We start from the raw sequence: 25239 nt of genomic DNA, 5'->3' as shown, positions 1-25239 counted from the left end.
CAAAAAGGGTAGGTATAGTGTATTACACTTCAAATACGGTAAGAAATATGCTTTCCCATTTTCTCTTGATCCTGTAGAAGGCCAAAAATATTTACCCGAAGTTTGGTTTCATGTGATCTTTTTCCCTGAATTTATGCTGATGAAACACACAAACAATCAAAAATATATTATGTTGCAATTAGTTTGAGTTTAACGCTATGTTTTTCAGTAAAATAACCGGAGTTTCTAGTAAATATGTATGAGTTAACATTTGACGTAGAACGTCGAAAGTGTTGATCCACTAGCTGCTGCAGATTCTTCAGACGCGAATTTGTAAGTAAAGAATTAAGATCTGTCCTTTAAATGAATTGCAGAATATTTAAGGCAAATCAGGAATATAGTAATTTTAGCAGAATCAATATGAAAGGAGCTGATATCATTTGGGTTTCTAGGTGACAATCCGTCGGGATATCTATGTCAACTACTGCGTGCATTTGTACTAGCATGCACCCTATTTCCTTTTGCCTCAATGGTTACTTCCCTTGATTAAGATCTTCTGTCTTCCGGAAAACCCTTAAACCCACAACACATGGAATAGTCAACACACTCGTGTTGCTCTCGACCATACTATTATCTGAATATCAAGGTAAACTATACATAATTTGATTCAGAATGCGTGAGCTGTTTTCAATATAAATAACAGTTGACATCATCAAAACTTATTTTTGTACTACCCAATAAAACGAGTTATTTACGGTGTATACACGTTAAGATATCGCGACATCGGTTCCAGACCGGTATGTATTTCGGAACGACAATTTTATAACGTAAGTCTGAGTATGTCTGCGTGACCTGTTCATTACACTGCATGGTTCGTTAATCCTTTGATATATCAGCCATATGCTGATATTCATTTCTGAGTATAGTAAACAACAGTACACCAGTAGAAAATCTATATAAAGATTGACTGAGGTACTGTTCGTGGCTAATCAACTGCATGTAATCACATTATGACTTAACCTTTGAAAGCATTAATCAAAGGAGTAACTGCCAACATATTAACAATACATATTTCGCTGATAAGAGACGCAGTAGGATTCCTTTCCGTATATTGTTAATTATTCTTTTCCAGGGGAATAGAAATTTAGGACAATACAGAATCATTGGTTCAAAATGGCAGAAGCAAAGAAAGCTGAAGCAGAGCAAAGGATGCAAGAACTGAAGAAGAAAATTGATGATGATCTTGAGAGATACATTGCAGATGTGATTGCCAAGAACAAGGAAAATCCTACTGAAGAAATAGAGGAGACGGAAGAAGAATGGGAAGAAAGATTAGATGTACACAGTTTATTATGTACTATGTCTACTCTAGATTGAAATTAGACACCAATGCTTCTTAGATATTTCACAATATCTAATGATAGATTTGTGTCACATGATTAAGTGTCCATAACACCAGACTCAAAATATAGTACATTTTATTTGCTCAAAATGCAAAAGTTAATCATAACAACTCTTCTGCACACTGATGAGGATATATTTTCAAAAATTTTTCCATGTTTCTGGATCAGTTTGAAACGTCTTTCCATAACTTCAACAAAAATCAGTAATCTCATGGTCATTAATTTCCATGAATTATTTTATTAATTCAATCACACTTCCTCCCTGTCTCCTATACAACAGCATTGGTTTGTTTAGGTGTTTATGTCTATCCAGTTATAAAAGGTTTTTTTAGTTCAGGGACAAATTTAGCTACTCTTCTTTGCTCTCAATTTTCTCAGTATACTTTGTTTTATATGGAAACCAAATAGCATTTGCAAAATCAAGATCTACATGTAACTAATGATTGCAAGAAAAAAATTTTTTTTATCCAAGTTTTCAGATGTTCTCCTTATCATTGCCATTGTGGAATTTTCTTTTGTATTTTTTTTTTCAAAAATGTATTTCTTAATTCATGCTTTCTGTTAATTATGATTCCCTTCTCTTCCTCTGATTTCTTTATGGCTGTATAGACAAGATAGTCATTTGCAGTGTTCCGTTGATTCCGATGAAATATTTTCTGGTCGCTAATCATTTGTGTGGTATATGATATCATAAATTAAGAATTTGTGTTTTCTCATCACATGTACGTCTATACTGTTTTTATACAACTTGATCAACTTGAAGTTGATTGTTACGTGTAAAAAAAACTCACACTGGGAAAGAATCATACATTTTGTCATCTCCAATCCATTTATTATACATTTTTAAACAACTAACTTTTTTCACATGTTGTTGGCAATTATTTTTTTTTGTAAAAAGCATAATTTTGTACTTTGAAATAACACATACAGTTGTATTCTAATACAGAAGCTGATGAGACATCCAGCATTTGCGAAGGAAGTTGATTTCAGTCAACCACTCCACCCTGCCATGGAAGGGCTGATGAGGCTGAAGTATGAGGATGAAGACCCAACAGGTATTATATAAGAATCACCATGATCATTCCTGTCCATAATAGGTTTGAGATATTGTTGACTTTGCACTGCCCAAGAGGAAATAGTTTAAGCTCTCCATTCAATAACGCTTCAGGTCAAATTTAATCCAAAGATAATGTCATGCTATAGCATGATTATAAAATTACTGGTTGACAGTGCAGCTAAAAAAAATTTTTTTTTGCTTTTAGCCAGAGCTGAGTCATTCAAAGAAGATGGAAATGTAGAATTTAAGAAAAAGCGATATGACATTGCCATTGACAATTATACAGAGGGTATAAAATGTGAATGTCCAGACCGGCAGCTTAATGCAGTACTTTATAGTAACAGAGCAGCTGCTCAGTCCTTCAGAGGTAAGTACATGTCTGACAATTAGCACATATTGCTTGATCTGATAATACATACCATAATACATTTATTGTGTTATTGTCCTGTGAGATCAACCACATATAACTATATACATAACACGTAGATACATGTACTAAATGAAATACATGAAATGTATAGCTTGTAGCTATATAGGGACGGAATCCAATAAGTTGCTTTATAATTTGTTTGCAGTGTGTGTAATCAAGACAATTTGTAAATCAATTTACTGGTAACATTGTAGATCTGTATAGAATTTCTACAGATGAAATGTCGTAAATTGCTTTTGGGCTTTCAGACTTTCATGAGAACATATTAAGTATATAGTTACAATGGAAGTACACATTTTATAAAACAGCATTTCACAAAATTCAGAATATCCCTTTAAAGCATTAAGACATTTTCAAAAATAAAAGGAATTTAATTAAAATGATATAGGTGAAACTTAATTCTGATAATTTCATTTTTGTCTGCACTGGATACACTGGTTTTTTAATTTTCATAAAAATTCAAGTTATGGAACTGATCAGCCTTTTCCAGTGAATTTGAATGAGATCAAGTAATCAGATCATATCATAATATGTCCATTTTCATGTCACTTTCATTTTCAATTTCTTGAAATTGATTTGAATTATTTTTGTGAAAAGAACAAACAGTTACAAGAAAAGAGGTGGAATTTTTTAATGAAAAAACTAAATGACATACGTTAATTGATATTTCTTAAGATATCAACAATTAATGACAGTTAACCGATATAAAATATATGTATTGGATTACTTACAGGTAACTACAAATCTGCGTTACACGACTGTATATTTGCCAGAAAGTTCAACTCAACACATATGAAAGCTATTGTAAAAGGTATGTAATTCATCTCAGAATGTTCACAAAAAGTTACTGGCGTGTAAACTAAGATAATGATTAGCATTAACTCACTGACAGCTGTAAAGTTAAGGATCTTAATCAGAGCCCATGTCTATCCAGATTACAGTGTTCATAGTGATACAAACTTTTACAAGTATGATTATTAAATGTCCTGACAAAGTTGTAGTGCTAATTGATTCTACAAGAATGAGTTCTTTCTAATTTTCCTGCTAATTCTGTTTGTACTTTGTTTTATGTAATATGTATATGTTGTAATTTTCATATTTTGTGTCATGATAAGGGGGCAGATTGCCTTAAAAAATTGTCAGTTTGCTGGTTCAAACAGTCATTACTACTTCATCTATTGTGTATATATGATGCTTGGGTACTAGGAGGATACAATACTGTAGACATGTCTATACTATTACAGACACATTCAATTCAGTTTCTTTATTCAGGAAGCCTTACAGCTTACAAGAATCAACAATACAATACTGTAATGTTTGTGTGATATCTATTCGCTGTTACATACACTCATTTTCTTACACCCTAGCCTATGCATATTCTAACACTTGGACACACACACACACACACACACACACACACACACACACACACACACACTTGCACACTCCAATACAATCATGCCTTGGCACACTTGACCAATCAGAAATTCATTCAGTCACACATGCTAGGGACCCTGATTTTGTATTGGCTTATTAGGATTATCAGATTACATGTATATATAGCACTCACTGCAGTAGAAGGAATCTTATGCCCAGATACATAATATTTCCTAGAATTTCCTTTTGAATTTTACTTGTCCATCAAATCACAATAATATAGTATGAAATGCTCAATTGTTTCTTCTCGACCTTTTTCTACAGGTGCTCAGTGTTGTATGGAAATGAAACGATACAATGAGGTTGGCAGGTGGTGTTTTGCTGGATTGCTGGTAGAGTATCATACATGACTGACATCTGTTTTGTTTAACACATCTTGATATAATACAAATATATTTCCATGACAACTGTTTTGTTTAACACATCTTGATATAATACAAATATATTTCCATTAATGATTTGTGAGTCATGACAAAATAGTCACATTCTATCAACATGAATTTGGTTTCTAAACTGTTCAGCTTAAACTTGTATTCCATGTTAATTGGAAAAGTTTGACAGTAATTTCAGCTTTAGTATACAAGATTGTCTTGTTTGTTCCTTTGAATTTCCCATTTCATTTTTAGGTCATCTGGGTCGAGATGACCTATAGCCATCGTGCTTCGTCCGTCGCCGTCCGCCATGCGTCGTCCGTAAACTTTTCATTCAAAAAACTTCTTCTCAAATACTAGAAGGCCTAGGGGGCTAATACTTGGCCCATAGCATGCTGGCATGGAGCCCTACAAAGTTTGTTCAAATGAATGACCTTGACCCACTTTCAAGGTCACAGGGGTCAAATATGTTAAAATATACAAACAACTTCTTCTCAATAAGCAAAAGTCCATGAATGCTGATATTGGGTCTGTAGCATGCTGGGATTAAGGGCTATCAAGTTTGTTCAAATGAATGACCTTGTCCCACTTTCAAGGTCACAGGGGTCAAATATTTTAAAATATACAAACGACTCCTTTTCAATAAGCAAAAGTCCAAGAGTGCTGATATTGGACCTGTAGGATGCATGGATGACATGCTACCAAGTTTGTTCAAATGAATGACCTCGACCCACTTTCTAGTTTTTACTTAATTCCTAGCTTGCTTCATCTCCCTACTTATACATGTACTTTGTGATTACTGTGGCAGACAAGGAATATGTAACAGTTTGATGTCATTACCATACGCTACAATACTTAAAAAGGATAGCTGAATATAAATAAGGTATCTTGTCACCAAGTACCTTGTGATTTACATATAAAGATTTCATAAATCAATAGCAACACAGCCTTTAATTAGAGATTAACCTCAGTTCTGTGAAGTCTCTTAATTCTTTGTAATGTTTTTATATCCAGGTGGAACCGAAGAATGAGAAACTTTTGGAAATGAAGCAAAAAGCAGATAAGTTACTGGTAAGACATTTGAGGGAGAATGAGGCTGACTGATAATGGTGATGTTTGATAGACGTTTTAGTTGTCCAGGGAAGATAACTGATTTTGTAATACAACAGATATTTTAATTTATAGTGAAAGTAATATGACAAACATTTTAGTTATCCAGAGATTCAGTACATGATATACTACAATATATAGTATTCACGGAAACAGTCTAGTTGGGTCAGTATTCAAACAATCCTTGGTCTTACAGAAAAAACAAGAAAGAGACAAACGGAAGGAAGATGCCAAAGAAAGAAAAGAACAAGCGGAAGAAATGAACCTTATCAAAGAAATTCAGGTGGATTGTATACCCCATTTATATCTGCTCATTCCCAGAAAATAAAATCCAAAGTAGAAAAAATTCACAGAAATAGAAACGACTAAAAGAACAGATAAATGTTGTTGTAAAATATTTGTATTCTCCATTTATACCATGTAACTGACTGCATTGCTGTCTTCAGAAATATCAATAGTGAATTTGAAGCTTTGTGATTGAAGTAAATATAGTTTGATTAAATATTACAGATCATTTATTTATGATATATGCAATCACAGTTGTTTGATTGGTTTATGAGACATTTAAATTTATCAGTTTTCTCTCAGTGAAGCAAATATTCCTAGCTTTAAAGATGGAAATCAAAGGAGTATACATGTTTTTGAATAATGATGTACTACTTTTTTAGAGTCGAGGCATCCAAATGGCAGGTTTGAAGTTGACAGACAGTAAAATACATCCAAGTCTCCTTACCAATCTGGAATTACCCAACTCAGGGAATGCCAAAGTCCATATTGATACAGACAACAAACTTGTGTGGCCAGTCCTCTTCATGTATCCCGAACACCAACAGACTGACTACATTGAAGCTTTTAAAGAGGATGACAGGTCTCCTATTAAATCGCTTTTTTTTTGTTTTGTTTTTTTTTTGTGAAAACGTCATAGAATCATGGAGTGAATCAAAACAAAAATGTTTGAGAAGAAAATATCACTTTTAATTTCTACAATTTACCAGTGTTTTCAAAGAATTATGAAGGCCCATCATCAAAACTTTGACAGGAGAGGTACCTCCACCTAATTTATCAGTAATACCTAGGAATTGTTGAGAAGTAAGCTATAATTGGAACATTTGCTGTGATACCTTTACCATCAAAGACTAGAATGTTAATTGTAAAGTGTAATATATAAGACAAAGAGCTGCAAGTACACAATTTTTCTAGATGTGGCACCTGTACAGATGTGATAGACTTTTACAATTAAGTTGAGTTAACAGAGTTTTTTTGATGAATATAATATCTGTAATACTTTGATAGTTGATACTAATGATGTTTCTGCTTTATAGATTCATAGACCATATACAAAACATGTTTGGACCTCATGTTGAACCAGCACCCTGGGACACGGAGAGAAAGTACATCCAAGAAAATATACAGGTACCATAACTCAGTATTGCAACTCTAAATTCTGTAACATTGATAAACCAAACTGCCATTGTGGTGTATTTGGTTAGACTCCTTAGTATTGTTTTCTCATAAAACTAAGTGGCACGTCTGGGAGTGTTTACAGTCCATCATTAATTCATGTGAGATATGGACGATGTGGGTGGAGAAGTTCGGTGCACAGAACATCAGTTATTCATCTGATGTTGGGTCTCTCTTACATATCATACAGATAGTCAAAGCACAAGACTGTAGTCAGCCCACATACTACTTTAATTGTTGGGTCTATCTTACATATCATACAGATAGTCAAAACACATGACTGTAGTCAGCCCACATACTACTTGAATTGTTTAAAGGGGCAATGTATTAAAATAATTAATGTTAAATTGGTCATGTACTATCAAAATATATATCCTGATGAAAGTTTCCATAACTGATTAATTTGTGTTTGTTGTAGGTTGTAGTCAGTTCATTTTCATGGAACTCTGCATTACTTAGTTTTAATTCTAAATATAGCAACATTTGAGCCTGCACTTCATATCATAGGCCACATTATGATCTGAAAATTACAGATCCTATCAGCTACACAGAAGTAGGTCATAGTGTACAGCTGATGTTTCTATACAAAGCTAACTACTTGCTTAACCAGACAGACAGTGCTCCTCATTCCTTTACATATTAAGATACAAAAAAACAGTGATTTTTGCTGATGTTTTCACATGATTTGTTCATAAGGAGCATTAGACTAGGATGTCATTTAGGAATTTGCAATTTGATGAAAAACAGTTCCTATTTCACTACATTGTCTCGTTAATAACTGGTACATTTATTTAGTCATCAGCCTATCATATCCAGTTCAGTGATTATTCAGGGTCAAAAGTTTCTCTCTTATAAGAATAAGTTTAATTATAGGTATATTTTGAGGATAAAGAAAAAGAGACACTTTATGATGTTGACAGCAGTTCTACCTTGCACCATGTATTGTCAAATGAAAGGTAATTATCTCAATTGGTTGTAATACTTTCATGTTTCTGTATGTTGGTTATCAAATGACTGCACAAAATAACTTGTGGTGATCAAAGAATTTTCAAGACACAAACTTAAAGAAAGGCTCTTTACTTTACACTGCGGAAAGTGCATTGTCCAAGAAATCAATAATCAAAAAGAATTTTCCCTATGTTTCAATGAGTTTTAGTTCAATTCAAGATTCTGTTAACAAATCAGTATTTCTTTTTTGTTTTTATTTCTCATGTGCCAATGTCTGTAGATACTATAAATCCATTTAATAGATCAACACAGCAAAAAAACTTCCTATTACTGACATTAGCAATAAATAGTTAATTTGCTGTGTTGCTCATATACTTGTATGTACAGTCCAGTTTTGAACACCTGTTTGTACTTTTCCTTTCACAGGTATACAGTACAGTTTGGAACACCAAGTTTTATTTTGCTGATCAAAGGATCACAATGTCAGTGCAACTTTCTTAAACCTTACAAAAGTTTAAAATCAGCATCATGAATAAAGTGATTTTAACATTTTCTCATATGTTATTGTGATTGTATGCAAGCTCACCAGCCTGAAACAAACAAGCTCATTCTGTACTGTAGTATCCTTCATCCATATTATGGTATCAACCTTTTTCCTTAAAATACATTTTTGGTCTTGATATTTGGTTGAATATGTTATAATTTCTCAATTGACCTATGAATACACAATATATCCATGCAAGTTCATGTTGTCTGCCAAGGAAGTGCTATCAGATTTGTTCAAAGTGATGACCTTGATCCATTTCAAATTTTCACAGATGAATTTTTTTAATCTTCAAAAGACTTTTTGAAGAGAAAATTCTGAGGCTCCAAGTCATATCCTTTACAAAGCCAGTAGCATGCTGGAATGAAAACTATCTAGTTATATCAAATGTATTGGATGAAATGAACAAAACAGCTTTAAAACAAATTAAAATTTATTCATTCATAGTATATACAATTATATACCAATCATTAATGAAACAAATTTCATCACGGTCATCCCCAAACATTCACACTCATTCTCATCAACTCATACATTTCAAATACATGTACATATAGTAACAATAAATTGTTTTACCTATCACAGAGCCGTTACCTAAACGCATATACAACATACATGTATGTATCTGACTTACATCAATTTTGTGAATGCCTCTAATAATATATATCCTATCAATATTTCCTCACAATATTCAGTTTTAAATTTACATCCCATCAATATTTCCTCACAATAACCAGTTTTAAATTTCACTTTAACACCAATTTCCTGTATGCATTTCCAAAGTGATGTATTACTGAAGTTGCACAGTAGACTGAATATAAAATACAAAACAGAATGTGTGCTTTAAATTCAGAAATGTTATCCTGTATTTAATATATAATGCATAAAAGGATTTTCTTTGATTGATTTTGGCCTGCACACATCAATAGAGATGTCCTTTTGTACTGTACATATACAATTAACACTAGATTTTTCTGTACCCCAAAATCTACCAGCATGTACATGTCTGATATTCTGGGACTTGAGGACAATCTGCATATTATTCAAAAGTAAAGAAGGGGACAAGGTATTATAACATAAAATCTAAGAGAGATACAATTCTTACCCTCCAAATTTACCTACAGTACTGTAAGCGTCAAGATACACAAATTATGATGTTTTGCATTTGTGCAAAGTCCCTGTATCCCAGAGTAGTATCTTCTTTCTAGGGGTAAGTGTAGTAGACATTGTGTCCTACAATGTATTAAACTGACAATACCTCTTATTATATGAATAGGCAAACTAAATTGCATATGCATCATACTGAAAAAAATGCAAACCATTGTGTTTTTCGTGGATAGATGATGTTATTTTCACAGAATGCATAACTAGCGTTTCCTGATTTTTTTTCCTTTAATGATTTTTAGAATATGGACACTTTTCTGTCACAATCAATATTATTTGGTGGAAGCAAAATATTTTTCACCTAAACTAGAAAATTCATAACAAATGTGTCAAGAAGCAATATCACTTGTTCAATGAGCTATTTCCACTGTCTGACACAGCTGTTGCATCAACAGAAACATTTGTAAGTGGTCACAAAACCAGCAGTCGTTTCTGATAGAACTATCAAACACAATGTGGACAGCTCTAACCAGATCATAGGACAGATCCAGTAATTATGGCATGTTAATCAGGATTCCTGACTCATTGAGTGGTTTGTTAGGAAAAGTGGAATCCAGCTGAATTGAAGCAGTTTAACAACCTGAAAAAGAATACATAACAGGATAAGGTTTCTGATGGGATATTAAAATAAATCAAATATTACAAAAATGCATGTGATATGAGTGGATTTACTTATCACAAGTACTATATCATATCATTAATAAAGATATCATGTACAAACATTTAGGGTTCAAATGTTTGGAGGATATTTACATACAAAATCATGGTTTAAAATATATTAATTATAGTAAACATAACACAGCATCATCACCATAGGTTTCTGTCATTAATTTCACAACTTACCCAAGGAAATCGTCAATGTCCATAGTCCGTGCACGTTTCTTTTCAAACTCTTTTTCTGTTAGGAGTTCATTTACTTTGGATTTAATGTCGAAGTCTGCAGGTACAGGCTACGATATAAAATTAAGACCGTTATTTCCGAACATACAGATAATGTGTCAATTTTAATTTGTTGAATAGAATTACTTGGCTTCAAGTTAGGATTTCACAAAAGACATATATCCAAAGTGATTATTGTACCATATTTGGCATTATAGTAAAAATGTGTGTGATGTTTTTTATGAAGGTTTGACATTCCATGAGGATGGGTAGTTTGATAAGCTTATGTCCCTAAAGGACAAGTAGTGTGTGTATGATGAGCTGACGTGCTATGAGAATGGGAAGTGTGTTAATAGTAAGCTTGTGTCCCATGAGAATGGGAAGTGTGTTAATGGTAAGCTGGTGTCTCATGAGGATGAGAAGTGTGTTCATAACCATGTGTCCCATGAGGACAGGTAGTGAGTGAATGGTAAGCTTGTGTCCCATGATGATGGGTAGTGGGTGTATAGTAAGCTTGTGTCCCATGAGGATGGGTAGTGTGTGTATAGTAAGTTGGTGTCCCATGATGATGGGTAGTGTGTGTATAGTAAGCTTGTGTCCCATGAGGATTGGTAGTGTGTGTATGATAAGCTTGTGTCCCATGAGGATGGGTAGTGTGTGTAAAGTAAGCTTGTGTCCCATGATGATGGGTAGTGGGTTTATAGTAGGCTGGTGTCCCATGAGGATTGGTAGTGTGTTTATAGTAAGCTTGTGTCCCATGAGGATGGGTAGTGGGTGTATAGTAGGCTGGTGTCCCATGATGATGGGTAGTGTGTGTATAGTAAGCTGGTGTCCCATGATGATGGGTAGTGTGTGTATAGTAAGCTGGTGTCCCATGAGGATGGATAGTGGGTGTATAGTAGGCTGGTGTCCCATGAGGATGGGTAGTGTGTGTATAGTAAGCTTGTGTCCAATGATGATTGGTAGTGTGTATAGTAAGCTTGTGTCCCATGAGGATGGGTAGTGTGTTTATGATAAACTAGTGTCCCATGAGGACAAGTAGTGTTTGTATAGTAAGCTTGTGTCCCATGAGGATGGGTGTTTGTATAGTAAGCTTGGGTCCCAAGATGATGGGTAGTGTGTGTATAGTAAGCTGGTGTCCCATGATGACGGATAGTGTGTGTATAGTATGATGGTGTCCCATGAGGATGGGTAGTATGTGTACAGTAAGCTTGTGTCCCATGAGGATGGGTAGTGTGTGTATAGTAAGTTTGTGTCCCATGAGGATGCATAGTGTGTGTATAGTAAGCTTGTGTCCCATGAGGAAGGGTAGTGTGTGTATAGTAAGCTGGTGTCCCATGAGGATTGGTAGTATGTGTATGTGATATGTTTTATGGGGTTTAGCATCTTCACAAAAGCTCGAGTCCTGTAAGGATGTGTAGTTAGTGAGATTGACTTACAATAGAATTTAGAGAACAGTGAGTTCTGTAGTTCTTCTCTAGAAGTTCCAGCACTGTATTGTACCTGATAAGACAATGTGAAATTGAGATAGAATCATTTGTCACATATTCATATTAAGATACATTAAACTCTAATAATTAATATCATGAGCAGTGGTAAAACTGATGATAATCTTTCTGTTTAGTCAATTTGCTGAATTGATTGAATAGATTGCCATCTGTATAAGGTGCTTTTCGTACACAATATTTCATTTAGTATCTTTGTGGCCTTTTAATTCTTAACACGCTATGATATGATCAGCATTTTATGCGATGTTTACAATAACACATTCTAAAGTTTTCTAACCTCTGCACATATATTTATACGCATAAAATTATTAATGTCTCACATGTTTTTAACATCTGGTAAAATGTAGAGCCTAAATGACAACAGGAATAGCATAGATGTCTGAGAGACAACATGTCAAACATTATTGTCAGAGGGAACAACATGCTAACCAGAGATATGACAAAATACGGTTTTCAGAGTTGTTTCGGGACAAAAAAGCTGAGAAGTCAGGGAGCTAAACAGAAGAGTGTCTATGTAACAACAAGTTACAAAGGGGACAAGCATATCAGAGGTTCATAGGAGACTACAGATGTGCCAGAGATGTCTTGTAGGTGGATAAGCTTACTAGAAGTGTCTTGGAGACAACAGATGTTTCTAGGTGGATAAGCTTACTAGAAGTGTCTATGAAACAATAGACATGTCTTGGAGACAACATATGTTTCTAGGTGAACCAGCTTACTAGAAGTGTCTACGAAACAATAGTGGTGTCTTGGAGACAACAGATGTTTCTAGGTGGATAAGCTTACTAGAAGTGTCTATGAAACAATAATTGGTGTCTTGATATTTGGTTAACCAGAGGTGTCTTGGGAAAACAGATTGATCTAGGGCAATATGCTAACCAGAGCTGTCTATGGGACAACAGGCAAATCTGAAGATCAATAAGTGTTCACATCATAATGACTTCAATGAGTAGAATGATTCAAAATGACACAAAATGAGTGTAATCAAAATATTCCAAAAAATCGATAAATTCAGTATACAATGTACATGAATGTTCATTCGTGTCAGATTAAGTCATCGTGAGTTGAGAATAATTCTATTTATAAAAAACTCACTTGAAGGCAGCTCCAAGAGTTTTGTTTTTCCGTGAGAAGCATATTCTCACTAAGCCATCCCATTCCTCAAAGATGAAAAAAAAATTTCATTCATTCAACAACTATTTAAGTAAGTTACTACATATAAATTGTAATGTCAGAGAAGGTAGATAAAAACGGAAAAAGGTTAATTCCAGTGTACACTGCTGCAACTCAATGTAGACTAATGAAGAGTTAACCTGTGTGTTTTGCTGATAAAATAAAGAAATATATCCATCAAAACTTGTTCATCACAATAAAACTTTTTCCTACCTAAGAAAAAGTCAATATATTTACAGGCATTAATTTCATAGAGTCTTCCATCAATTAAATCTAAAATACTTTAATGTAACTGGTATATTTCAAAGCTTCAGTTGTTTTACAGTTATAACATAGATGACTTGTGTAGTTGACATGATTATCTCCCTTTACACATTATACAATTTTACCTGAAAATTGATAGGGGGAGGTGGATTCCTAGGTTCAATCCTGACAACACTAGACTCTACTTTAGGTGGTGGTCTGAAGTTATTCTTGCCCACCTGTGAATTAAAGGCAAATATGATATGACACAAAAAACACTTATACCATAGGCAGATATGCACAGTAGTACAATGTTAATTCAAAATGTCTTATAATACTTTTAAGAATTCAAAGTACATACATCAAAGTTGGGGTACCAATACACTAATGAATTACCGAGTACAACTTTTAACACATTACAGTGGTATGATCACACTTGTTTCTAGTTCTGTTGCCAATGGTAATACAGAACAACTGGACATTGGGAACAAACCTTCATAAGGTGGTCAACTCTGGCCAGGAGCTGGGTGTTAACAGACAGACGACAGTACAGCTTGTCTCCAGGTTTTGCAACGAGTCTCTGGGCAAACTCCCTTTGGAACATCACCACAGCACACCTGTTAATAACGAAACACCTAAAATGTACATTGACATCGGAGGACAATATTATACAACTTATTAGTGCAAGTCCTGTCTCTATACATCTCTTCATGGAGAAAATGAGATTGGTAAGTCATTGTTTTCATATTTAAGCTACTTGAAAATTTAATTTTTTTAGACACATACCATTTCTTTATAAATAAAATTTTAATTTGTAATTTTCAAAAGATCAAAATTTTTAACAACAATCTCAGTCAATTTCAATGTGACATATTTTTACCTGAAAAAAGGACGATGTAACAAAAGTTTGAACACAAATGGAGATGAAATCTGAAAAAGACAACACAGATTTAGTGCATATCAGAAGTACATGAGATATTTCAAACACTAGTAAATGCTATTCAAAGGTAGTGTACATTTTACCACTGTAGAGATCAAACATAATAATTTACCCGGTAGGAGAAGTTTTACCACTGTGTTGATCAAACTTAATGACTTACCTGGAAGGGTAAGTTTTACCATAGATGAGATCCTACAGATATTTACCATGAAGGGTAAGTTTTACCACTATGTAGATCCAACTTAATGACTTACCTGGAAGGGTAAGTTTTACCACAGATGAGATCCTACAGATATTTACCATGAAGGGTAAGTTTTACCTACATGTAGATCCATATTTACCAAGGGTGAAGATGGTCCTACAGATATTTACCATGAAGGGTAAGTTTTACCACTGTGGAGATCCAACAGAACAATTTACATGGTAGGGTAAATTGTATCACTGTAGAGATACTATAAATATTTACCTGGTAGGGTAAGTTTTACCACTGTAGAATTAAGTAAAATCTTTACCCATTACCTCTACGACTGCGGATCACAAGAATAATTTACCTGGTAGGGCAAGTTTGCAACACAGATATCAAAGAAAGGCAGCTCAGTCTTTAACACATCTCCTACTATCAGATGGAGTTTATTCTGTACAGGCCTGCAAAAAATACAGATGGGTAAAAAATGGCATGCTCATCACAAGGTTACACTATAACAGAAGAATGAATTTAGAAGTGTGATAATAATACTTATGGTCAATTTTACCTTAGACCAGAAAGTTTAACAAGTGCTTCGAGGTCATAGAGCATTATATCAGCATGTAATATCTCCCTAACACTCCTTCTCCAAGCAGTTGATCTTAAACATGTATTATCCTAATCGCCTTAATTTTCTGTCAAACATTTTGTTTTCAGATTTGACCTTGACCTTTGACCAGTTCTCTTGACCTTTTATCAGACCAACTTGCAAAATAATGATCCAAAGGAGATTTTTTATCTGATCTTGAAACTGGGTCTTTAACCCAGGGACCTTGACCTTTGGCTAGGTGACAGACATTAACAATTGTGACCTTGACCTTGACCTGACTTTGCCACTTGTACCAAAGTGATTTTGTACAAAGAGGACCATATGGGAATTAGAGAACAAATTTGTGATCTGCTGAGAGGAATCATTGAAGTGATTTACAATGGAATAAACACTGACCCTGATACTCATAACCTCTAGTTTCTCTTCACTTTCCATTTCATGATCAGTTTTTTATTACAGCGGGTCAAGTCTACAGCTCTGATAAAGGACAAATGTTGAAATAACTCTGTAACTGTTTGATATGAGTCAACATTTCATATCTAGTATAAAAAATTTCCTGTTTGTATACATGTATAGCAAAATAAGTGTCGAGTTCCTGAAGTGACAATTGTGGATTTAAAATTCATCGAAATATAGTGATATCAATACACAATATACATGAAGGACAAAGATATTAATCACTGCATGTCCAAGTGACAGACAGGGAAGTTTACAGAATGGGACCCACTTTAATATTTGAGATACAAACATGTAAAACCTGATGACTGGATTTAAAAGTGAAGCAAGGTGTTTCAGTGTGACACTCCTTTCAAACAAAATACCTAATTTCCTTTGATCTAGCATGGCAGCCTCAAAGTGAAATGTTAATTGTAAATATTTGTAAAAAAATTGTTAAAAAGAGGAAAATCATTAAGGTTTAATTGCAACTCATATACATAAGAATCCATAATATTACTGACAACTATGTTATACAATCACTGATCTCACTGACAACTATGTTATACAATCACTGATCTCACTGACAACTATGTTATACAATCACTGATCTCACTGACAGCTATGTTATACAATCACTGATCTCACTGACAGCTATGTTATACAATCACTGATCTCACTGACAACTATGTTATACAATCACTGATCTCACTGACAACTATGTTATACAATCACTGATCTCACTGACAACTATGTTATACAATCACTGATCTCACTGACAACTATGTTATACAATGATTATACAATCACTGATCTCACTGACAATATGTTATACAATCACTGATCTCACTGACAACAATCACTGATCTCACTGACAACTATGTTATACAATCACTGATCTCACTGACAACTATGTTATACAATCACTGATGACAACTATGTTATACAATCACTGACAACTATGTTATACAATCACTGATCTCACTGACAACTATGTTATACAATCACTGATCTCACTGACAACTATGTTATACAATCACTGATCTCACTGACAACTATGTTATACAATCACTGATCTCACTGACAACTATGTTATACAATCACTGATCTCACTGACAACTATGTTATACAATCACTGATCTCACTGACAACTATGTTATACAATCACTGATCTCACTGACAACTATGTTATACAATCACTGATCTCACTGACAACTATGTTATACAATCACTGATCTCACTGACAACTATGTTATACAATCAATCACTGATCTCACTGACAACTATGTTATACAATCACTGATCTCACTGACCAATATGTTATACAATCACTGATCTCACTGACAACTATGTTATACAATCACTGATCTCACTGACAACTATGTTATACAATCACTGATCTCACTGACAACTATGTTATACAATCACTGATCTCACTGACAACTATGTTATACAATCACTGATCTCACTGACAACTATGTTATACAATCACTGATCTCACTGACAACTATGTTATACAATCACTGATGTTATACAATCACTCACTGACAACTATGTTATACAATCACTGATCTCACTGACAACTATGTTATACAATCACTGATCTCACTGACAACTATGTTATACAATCACTGATCTCACTGACAACTATGTTATACAATCACTGATCTCACTGACAACTATGTTATACAATCACTGATCTCACTGACAACTATGTTATACAATCACTGATCTCACTGACAACTATGTTATACAATCACTGATCTCACTGACAACTATGTTATACAATCACTGATCTCACTGACAACTATGTTATACAATCACTGATCTCACTGACAACTATGTTATACATCTCACTGACAACTATGTTATACAATCACTGATCTCACTGACAACTATGTTATACAATCACTGATCTCACTGACAACAATGATAAACAAAAACTGATCACGATGACAACGATGTTACACAATCACTGTTCTCACTGACAACTATGTTATACAATCACTGATCTCACTGACAATCTATGTTATACAATCACTGATCTCACTGACAACTATGTTATACTATGTTATACAATCACTGATCTCACTGACAACTATGTTATACAATCACTGATCTCACTGACAACTATGTTATACAATCACTGATCTCACTGACAACTATGTTATACAATCACTGATCTCACTGACAACTATGTTATACAATCACTGATCTCACTGACAACTATGTTATACAATCACTGATCTCACTGACAACTATGTTATACAATCACTGATCTCACTGACAACTATGTTATACAATCACTGATCTCACTGACAACTATGTTATACAATCACTGATCTCACTGACAACTATGTTATACAATCACTGATCTCACTGACAACTATGTTATACAATCACTGATCTCACTGACAACTATGTTATACAATCACTGATCTCACTGACAACTATGTTATACAATCACTGATCTCACTGACAACTATGTTATACAATCACTGATCTCACTGACAACTATGTTATACAATCACTGATTTTACTGACAACTATGTTATACAATCACTGATCTCACTGACAACTATGTTATACAATCACTGATCTCACTGACAACTATGTTATACAATCACTGATCTCACTGACAACTATGTTATACAATCACTGATCTCACTGACATCTCTCACTGTTGTTATACAATCACTGATCTCACTGACAGATCTCACTGACAACTATGTTATACAATCACTGATATCACTGACAACTATGTTATACAATCCCTGATATCACTGACAACTATGTTATACAATCCCTGATATCACTGACAACTATGTTATACAATCACTGATCTCACTGACAACTATGTTATACAATCACTGATCTCACTGACAAATATGTTATACAATCACTGATCTCACTGACAACTATGTTATACAATCACTGATCTCACTGACAACTATGTTATACAATCACTGATCTCACTGACAACTCACTGACAATCTATGTTATACAATCACTGATCTCACTGACAACTATGTTATACAATCACTGATCTCACTGACAACTATGTTATACAATCACTGATCTCACTGACAACTATGTTATACAATCACTGATCTCACTGACAACTATGTTATACAATCACTGATCTCACTGACAACTATGTTATACAATCACTGATCTCACTGACCAATATGTTATACAATCACTGATCTCACTGACCAATATGTTATACAATCACTGATCTCACTGACAACTATGTTATACAATCACTGATCTCACTGACAAATATGTTATACAATCACTGATCTCACTGACAACTATGTTATACAATCACTGATCTCACTGACAACTATGTTATACAATCACTGATCTCACTGACAACTATGTTATACAATCAATGATCTCACGTAAGTTTGAAATTAAAACAACCAAGCATAGTTTGATGTATATAGTGTAGACTGCCAAGATCGAGTGCAATCATACTCCATTAACAGCACCAGTGCAAGACATGTAATAGTAAAATTATCTGTAAATAATCCAGTGGAGGGCAGAAATACTCACGTGCTCTGGACTCTTTTCTGTAACTCAGCCGCCATTCTGGGATCTATCTCACAAGCTACAACCTACATGTAGATTCGAGATTTTCAGGTTAATATTCCATACAATACCTCAGTACTGAACATTTCACTGTATAATTTTGAGCGATTGATTTTCATATCAATAAGAATTCATATCTCATATAAAGCATAAACAGATATTCATAATCATTAACTACAGTTTTAGAAACATACCTTCTTTGTTTTTTCCAGCAATTTCATGGTCATATTGCCTGTTCCAGGGCCCACTTCTAATACCACATCTGTTGGACGAAGTGCTGACTGAAAATTCAAATCCATGAAGATCAGAAATCTAGTTGTATCATGCTTTCTGTCATAGCATGTCAGAAAAGATAACAAAAAGTGTTGTATTTCATTTGTTGATCACCCGACAAACTATCGAAAAGACATATCAAACTTGAAATTGATCAAACCAATTTCACATCAACATCAATCAATAAATTGAAAACTACTGCTGTTATTCATGATATTTTGTCTGTTGAACATTCCACTAAATACCATGTCTCCGCTTTGTTACTTCAAGGGCAGTTTATCTAAAAGGCCAACAAATGTTCAGGTTTATTTATTCAGACAAGACATCCTGCCACAGTTGACAGAAACTTGGTGGACAGCACCCTAGTACTATTCATAATTGTGGTTGTTTTTTAGTGCTTTTAAACCAGTATTTTAATAAACAAACTGACAGTTTTCTGAAAGCTTGAATCAAAAGTAATTTATATATCTATATATAGGGGATATTGGATCTGACATGAGTTTACATTTCACAGATTTATGAAGCAGTTTGAAAACATGTTGAGCCTTAGATCTAATTATGCAATATATCTATTTTATTTACTAGGGCATTTATTTAATGAGCTTTCTGTTCGTTATTGTTGCTATTCAGCTATTCAGCCTTAACTTGTGGTAACATAAGTATATCTTACCTTTTCTACCATACTGTTCACAATCAATGGATTTTTCAATATGTGCTGTCCAAAATCTTTGTTAAAGTTTATACCTGCATTGTAAAACAATAAACATATAATTATTCACAAAACTACTAGCACATCGTAGTCATAATCATTGTGTCAGAGAAGTTAATCATATTGATCACTTTCACTTATTCGAAATACTGAAATGATAAGTACTAAATTCAACACTTAACGCATGAATCTATACACACCGAGAAAATGACACAAATTTCCCCAACTCTTTCTGTAATGAAACTTTTAGTAATCACAGTTTAAGTATATAATTGTGTTAAAATAGCAATGAATTATAACAACATTATAGAAACTAAATAGAAAGTGATAAAGAAAACATGTATATTGTGCAAGTGTATGATGCAGACTTATTATAATCAGGAAGCTTCGATCAGTAAGATGTTTGCAAACAATTAAAAATGATGCAAAATGTACTGTGGCATTTAGTGGTATCTTGATTTACAATCTACTTTAACCAATAGAATTTAAGATCATCACCCTTCACAATATACATACCAAGTTTTTGGAAAAAAACGTAAGTGCTTTAATTTTCAGTTGGACTCTAGTATTCTTTCAACTATATTATACAATTCAAATGTGCAAAAAGATGTTATTTAATTTCACAGTCACACTAATTTTGATGATTGCAGCTGTTACTGACTCAAGGATAGCATGGTATCACCTGAAATAACAGGACACATTATTAGAGGAAAGGAAATCAAGGGCCGTAAATTGTTCTTGGGGTGTAGAAGGTGATAGTGAGCATAACTCCTGCAGTATCAAGGATGTTTCAAACATGACCATATTTTTTTTCCCCAAAAAGACTATGTTTAGATCATGTCTTAAGTGATCAAAATATTAAATGATAAAAATGCCCTTCCACAGCCATTAGACAAACCTGCTAACAAAACTAGCGTATTGAGGATATATATATACATGTATATAGTAGATGTGTATATATGTATGTGCATAGATATTGGACAATGTATGTGTAAAATATAGCTGTAGTTTAACAGCTTTCTTTCACAGACAGCACTCCCGACTCCAGTGATATGTGTAATTATCAAGTTAAATTTGAAATGGTGTTCGACCTAAATGCGAGATCGAATGAATTGCCACAAAAAGAAAACAAACATCTCATGTGTGTTCTCTATTGCATACAGATCGAATTCGTAACTATACACACTGTAGGTCAACCAACAGACCGTAATGAAATCGGTGTAGAGTGGTATCTTACGTGTACTGCTTAATGTGTAGTATGCCAGCTGATTGTGATATAGTATGACTTCTATGCATGTTTAAACAAATATTCACCTTGTTTCTGGACTTCTTGGTGCATCCTTGATTTCTTTGATACACGTTCCTTTGGCATGATGGTTTTCGTGTGTTGACAATAGTGTAAAGATTGCTGATTGCAAAACCAAATTGACACTTCAATCCGACCACGTTTTAGTGATGGTGAAACAATATACCTCGGTAAAATTGTTCCGACTCACATAATCTAAACGTAATGTGGTGTACTTCAGTAATAAGTTGATAGGATAGTGTACGTAAAAATATACACTTTTGTACACTGCTGATGAAAAGTGCTCGTTACTACACATGAAAAAGGTTCATTATATTAAATTACACTCATTATTACATTTTCTTTCTATAGACACCGTAAACATCCGCGTATTTTAAACGTTTATGTTCATAAAATCGGTATCGTGCCGAAGCTTGAGTTCTTTTACTTTCTCTTTGAAGATTTTACAAAGCTCATGCTTTCTCAGACGCAGATACTCATCTAAATGTTTATATTTTCCCCTACAAATGACATACCGGTGTGTTCAAAATATGTAGCATCTCAAACATTACAACAACACTTCACATTGTACTTACAATGACTCCTTAATAAGACTCTGTGAACGACAATTATTTCGAAGGCCAGTTGGTGCTCCTAAATTTGGTTATATTTCTTCAATAAAATAGCGAATAACATTAAGAAAGGCCGTTTTAAAATTTGGTTTTACATGATATATATATATCAGGATATGTAAAGGCGGATTTGTATTCCCTTGGTTTACACCCCACTGGCAGAGCGCAAGTAGATATGACCTATAGCGATTCGATTTGTGTTGTATTACCTACAACCGATGAATCGAATCATACACTTCAGAAAGATATTTCACCAAGGGTTGGAGATAATATCTTGCACTGAAGTTAAAAGAGTTAGCTCGTGTAAATATGACCATGTGAGACTATGTATATTTCATTGAAATTCATATATTGTGTAACAAAATAGGGTTTAGTGAAACACAGCTAGATTTTCATATGGGATTGGTTGAAATTAGTTAGCTTAAACAGTAGTTCGTTTAATGTTCAATAGTATATCAATATAACACATACGGATAGTTCACAGGGGTGTTGATAATTACTTGCATATATACACTTAGGTTGGTGAAGTCTGGGGCCCGAGAATCTTATCAGTGGGTGTACAGCTTCGGCCAGTTAATTAATTAGAGACTATCCCCACTTCCTTTATAATCAAATTTACACAATTTCCCGTCCGGACAGTGGCCACCTAGTAGTAGAGTAATTATTAGGGTCTATTTCAAGTAACAAATTAGCAAGGGGAATCTCAACCTTGCACCTCGAGTACAGGTGGCTATACTTCAACAATAGTATCATCTAGCAACAAGTGAAGTCCATATTAGGGGATGGTCCACAGGAAGTAACAAATTAGCAAGGAGAGATACTTCAACAATAGTATCATCTAGCAACAAGTGAAGTCCATATTAGGGGATGGTCCACAGGAAGATAAAAGGAGAGAGAGGGAGTCACATTTAATCATATCCCTATTTTACTTTTTTGCAATTAAGAGATACCATCATCTTTGCTTATTTTCTGATCGCCGTATATGAGTAAATCTAATCAAATTCTCAAACAGAGGTTGTAACTGTTTTATTAATAGATTTCGATTATGAATGTATAGGGGGACAAACATAAAAATAGTAATAAAAGTCTTCACATGGGTTGCTGCATTTACATTCAGCTGTATTACCATTTGTTCTAAAAAATCGTAATCAAGAGATCTGGCAGGATTTCTCAAACGGAAATGAAGTAAATTTCATACCTAAAAGCATTTGTCATGTATTATTTCTGTCTTACTGATAATTGATTTAAATGTATTGAGAGAAGGAGAGTCTGATGTTTTATTGAGGAAACAAATCATCTATTCGCGATTTTTTTCTGTAAGTGTACGTTAAATGTTGTAAGACAGATAACGTGTTTTACACTGTAATATGACGCCTGCAGTATTCGTTTCACATTTTCTATGAATAATGTATAATTGTTACAAAAGCTCATCTTGGAATCAAACAATGATTACTGGTTAGGTATATATAGGTCAATGAAAAATACAAGTTCATTGTAACATTTTACTGCGTTGCGATGAAGTGAAAAGGTAATAGGTAAGTCCGCTTTTCCCGATACTCCAAACACCAGCAAACTAAAATCGAATTCATCTAGTCCGTGTTGATTATTTACATAATAAGTAGATCTTGATCAAGCGCAAATCGAAAATATCAGGAAAATCCAATTTGCATATTTAAATAACTCATTTAAATATGTTGTCAAATTTGGACATAGTAACGTTTAAAGGCCCCCTTTTTTAAAGCAAAGACACGCCCACCATTCTCCCTTTGGTGCATTTCTTATATTGGTGTCATGACGTCGACTATGTGGTTTTAGAGTCATTTGCATACATGGTGCTGTTTTACTTAAAATTCAATGCAACGAATAAAATCAAACTGTTAGGAGGTATTCATGTTTAAAATAACCAACTACATAGCAATATTTTCGCAACAAAACTGAAATATGGTGAGATTTTGAATTTTCCCGTTGAACTGTACGTCACACTAGATAATCTAGAAAGACAGGACTGTATTTGTATCATGTTAGGACACATACCTGACGATGTACGGGAACTACTCCCAGATGAAGAATATTGCACAAAGTTTGCATACGAGTGTTGTTGCTTTTCGGTTAAAGCTGTTGATTTCACTTTTCAGTGAATCTGTATATGTTCTTATTTGCATTCAAATGGAATACTTCTTATATATATATATAGTTTTTGCATTATTGTCTCTAAATTATTTTCCCATTTCATATATTTTTCCATGGCTATTTTCGTCTAAGTACTATTCCTAATTGTCATTAATATTGTATGTACCTTATATATTTGTATTAATTTTCTGATTCTTTGTCTTAAATTTGTAATGTACTCTTCATTTCTGGAGGAATAAAGTCAAAGAAGAAGGAGAAACACGTCTTCAAAAAGAAGCCAAGTGTGATTTTCCTGTCAAGCATGGGTTGTCACATGAACAAAGCTCCCTGAAAGAGTGATCCGCTTGTGCCCATTCCTAATCGCGTCTATAAATGCGGTCGTGCCATGTGCAGTACGGTATACTGAGGTTTTGAACACTGTTAGGGTTTCTTGTGAGCACACGTTAACCGTGTCTTTATTTTATGGTATTTATGAATGAATTTTGTTAATTTTTGTGCAAAAGTTTATCTATATGAAAATGCTTGATTACAAAAAGTTGTGTCTTTAATTCGTTTATTTAACTTTTTATCATTTGTTGTAAATTGCATCCTGTCGATATAATGTATGATCTTGGGCCCCTGAGTATGAATGCCAAGGTTATATAACTCAGATTGGTCTATATAGACAAGTTTGATATAACCTCGAGAAATAGTTGATCATGACAGGTACTGTGTTTACATCTAATACAAATAGACTTCTC

The 25239-nt window shown here is 33.9% G+C and overlaps 2 protein-coding genes across 2 annotated transcripts; one reads left to right on the top strand and one right to left on the bottom strand.

Moving 5' to 3' along the window:
* The first annotated feature begins 547 nt into the window (after positions 1–547).
* LOC132557672 (tetratricopeptide repeat protein 4-like) lies at positions 548–8748 on the top strand. The gene is made up of 12 exons (XM_060222190.1): positions 548–625; positions 1112–1317; positions 2329–2437; positions 2645–2806; positions 3603–3680; positions 4571–4638; positions 5692–5748; positions 5984–6070; positions 6456–6655; positions 7110–7200; positions 8122–8204; positions 8623–8748. Exons 2-12 carry the CDS (start codon positions 1153–1155, stop codon positions 8726–8728), a joined length of 1206 nt encoding a protein of 401 aa, XP_060078173.1. The 5' UTR covers positions 548–625; positions 1112–1152; the 3' UTR covers positions 8729–8748.
* A 407-nt stretch (positions 8749–9155) lies between these two features.
* On the bottom strand, positions 9156–21894 carry LOC132557650 (probable dimethyladenosine transferase). Its single transcript, XM_060222170.1, has 12 exons — positions 21767–21894; positions 20414–20487; positions 19665–19751; positions 19435–19496; positions 15199–15292; positions 14588–14637; positions 14201–14324; positions 13854–13946; positions 13387–13451; positions 12223–12286; positions 10748–10854; positions 9156–10484 (listed from the first exon to the last, which is right to left on the bottom strand). The coding sequence occupies exons 1-12, from the start codon at positions 21822–21824 to the stop codon at positions 10442–10444; spliced, it is 921 nt and encodes a 306-aa protein (XP_060078153.1). The 5' UTR covers positions 21825–21894; the 3' UTR covers positions 9156–10441.
* Between the last annotated feature and the right edge of the window lie 3345 nt (positions 21895–25239).

The sequence above is a fragment of the Ylistrum balloti genome, unplaced genomic scaffold (genome assembly GCF_031769215.1).
Source record: "Ylistrum balloti isolate Yb309-2 unplaced genomic scaffold, AGI_CSIRO_Ybal_v1 Utg370706, whole genome shotgun sequence".
In the NCBI taxonomy this organism is placed as follows: Eukaryota; Metazoa; Mollusca; class Bivalvia; order Pectinida; family Pectinidae; genus Ylistrum; species Ylistrum balloti.
Note: the sequence above shows the minus strand (reverse complement) of the source record. Positions and strands in the feature narration are given on the sequence as shown.

What these genes read in the sequence shown, in the direction of transcription:
- LOC132557672 (XM_060222190.1), top strand. Translation starts at nt 1,153, where the DNA reads ATGGCAGAAGCAAAGAAAGCTGAAGCAGAGCAAAGGATGCAAGAACTG. An exon ending in AGCTGCTCAGTCCTTCAGAG is followed by an intron (nt 2,807 to 3,602) that starts GTAAGTACATGT and finishes GATTACTTACAG; the next exon opens with GTAACTACAAATCTGCGTTA. An exon ending in AAAAAGCAGATAAGTTACTG is followed by an intron (nt 5,749 to 5,983) that starts GTAAGACATTTG and finishes TTGGTCTTACAG; the next exon opens with AAAAAACAAGAAAGAGACAA.
- LOC132557650 (XM_060222170.1), bottom strand. Translation starts at nt 21,824, where the DNA reads ATGCCAAAGGAACGTGTATCAAAGAAATCAAGGATGCACCAAGAAGTC. An exon ending in TTGCAAACTTGCCCTACCAG is followed by an intron (nt 14,638 to 15,198) that starts GTAAATTATTCT and finishes TGTCTTTTTCAG; the next exon opens with ATTTCATCTCCATTTGTGTT. An exon ending in TTACATCGTCCTTTTTTCAG is followed by an intron (nt 14,325 to 14,587) that starts GTAAAAATATGT and finishes CGTTATTAACAG; the next exon opens with GTGTGCTGTGGTGATGTTCC.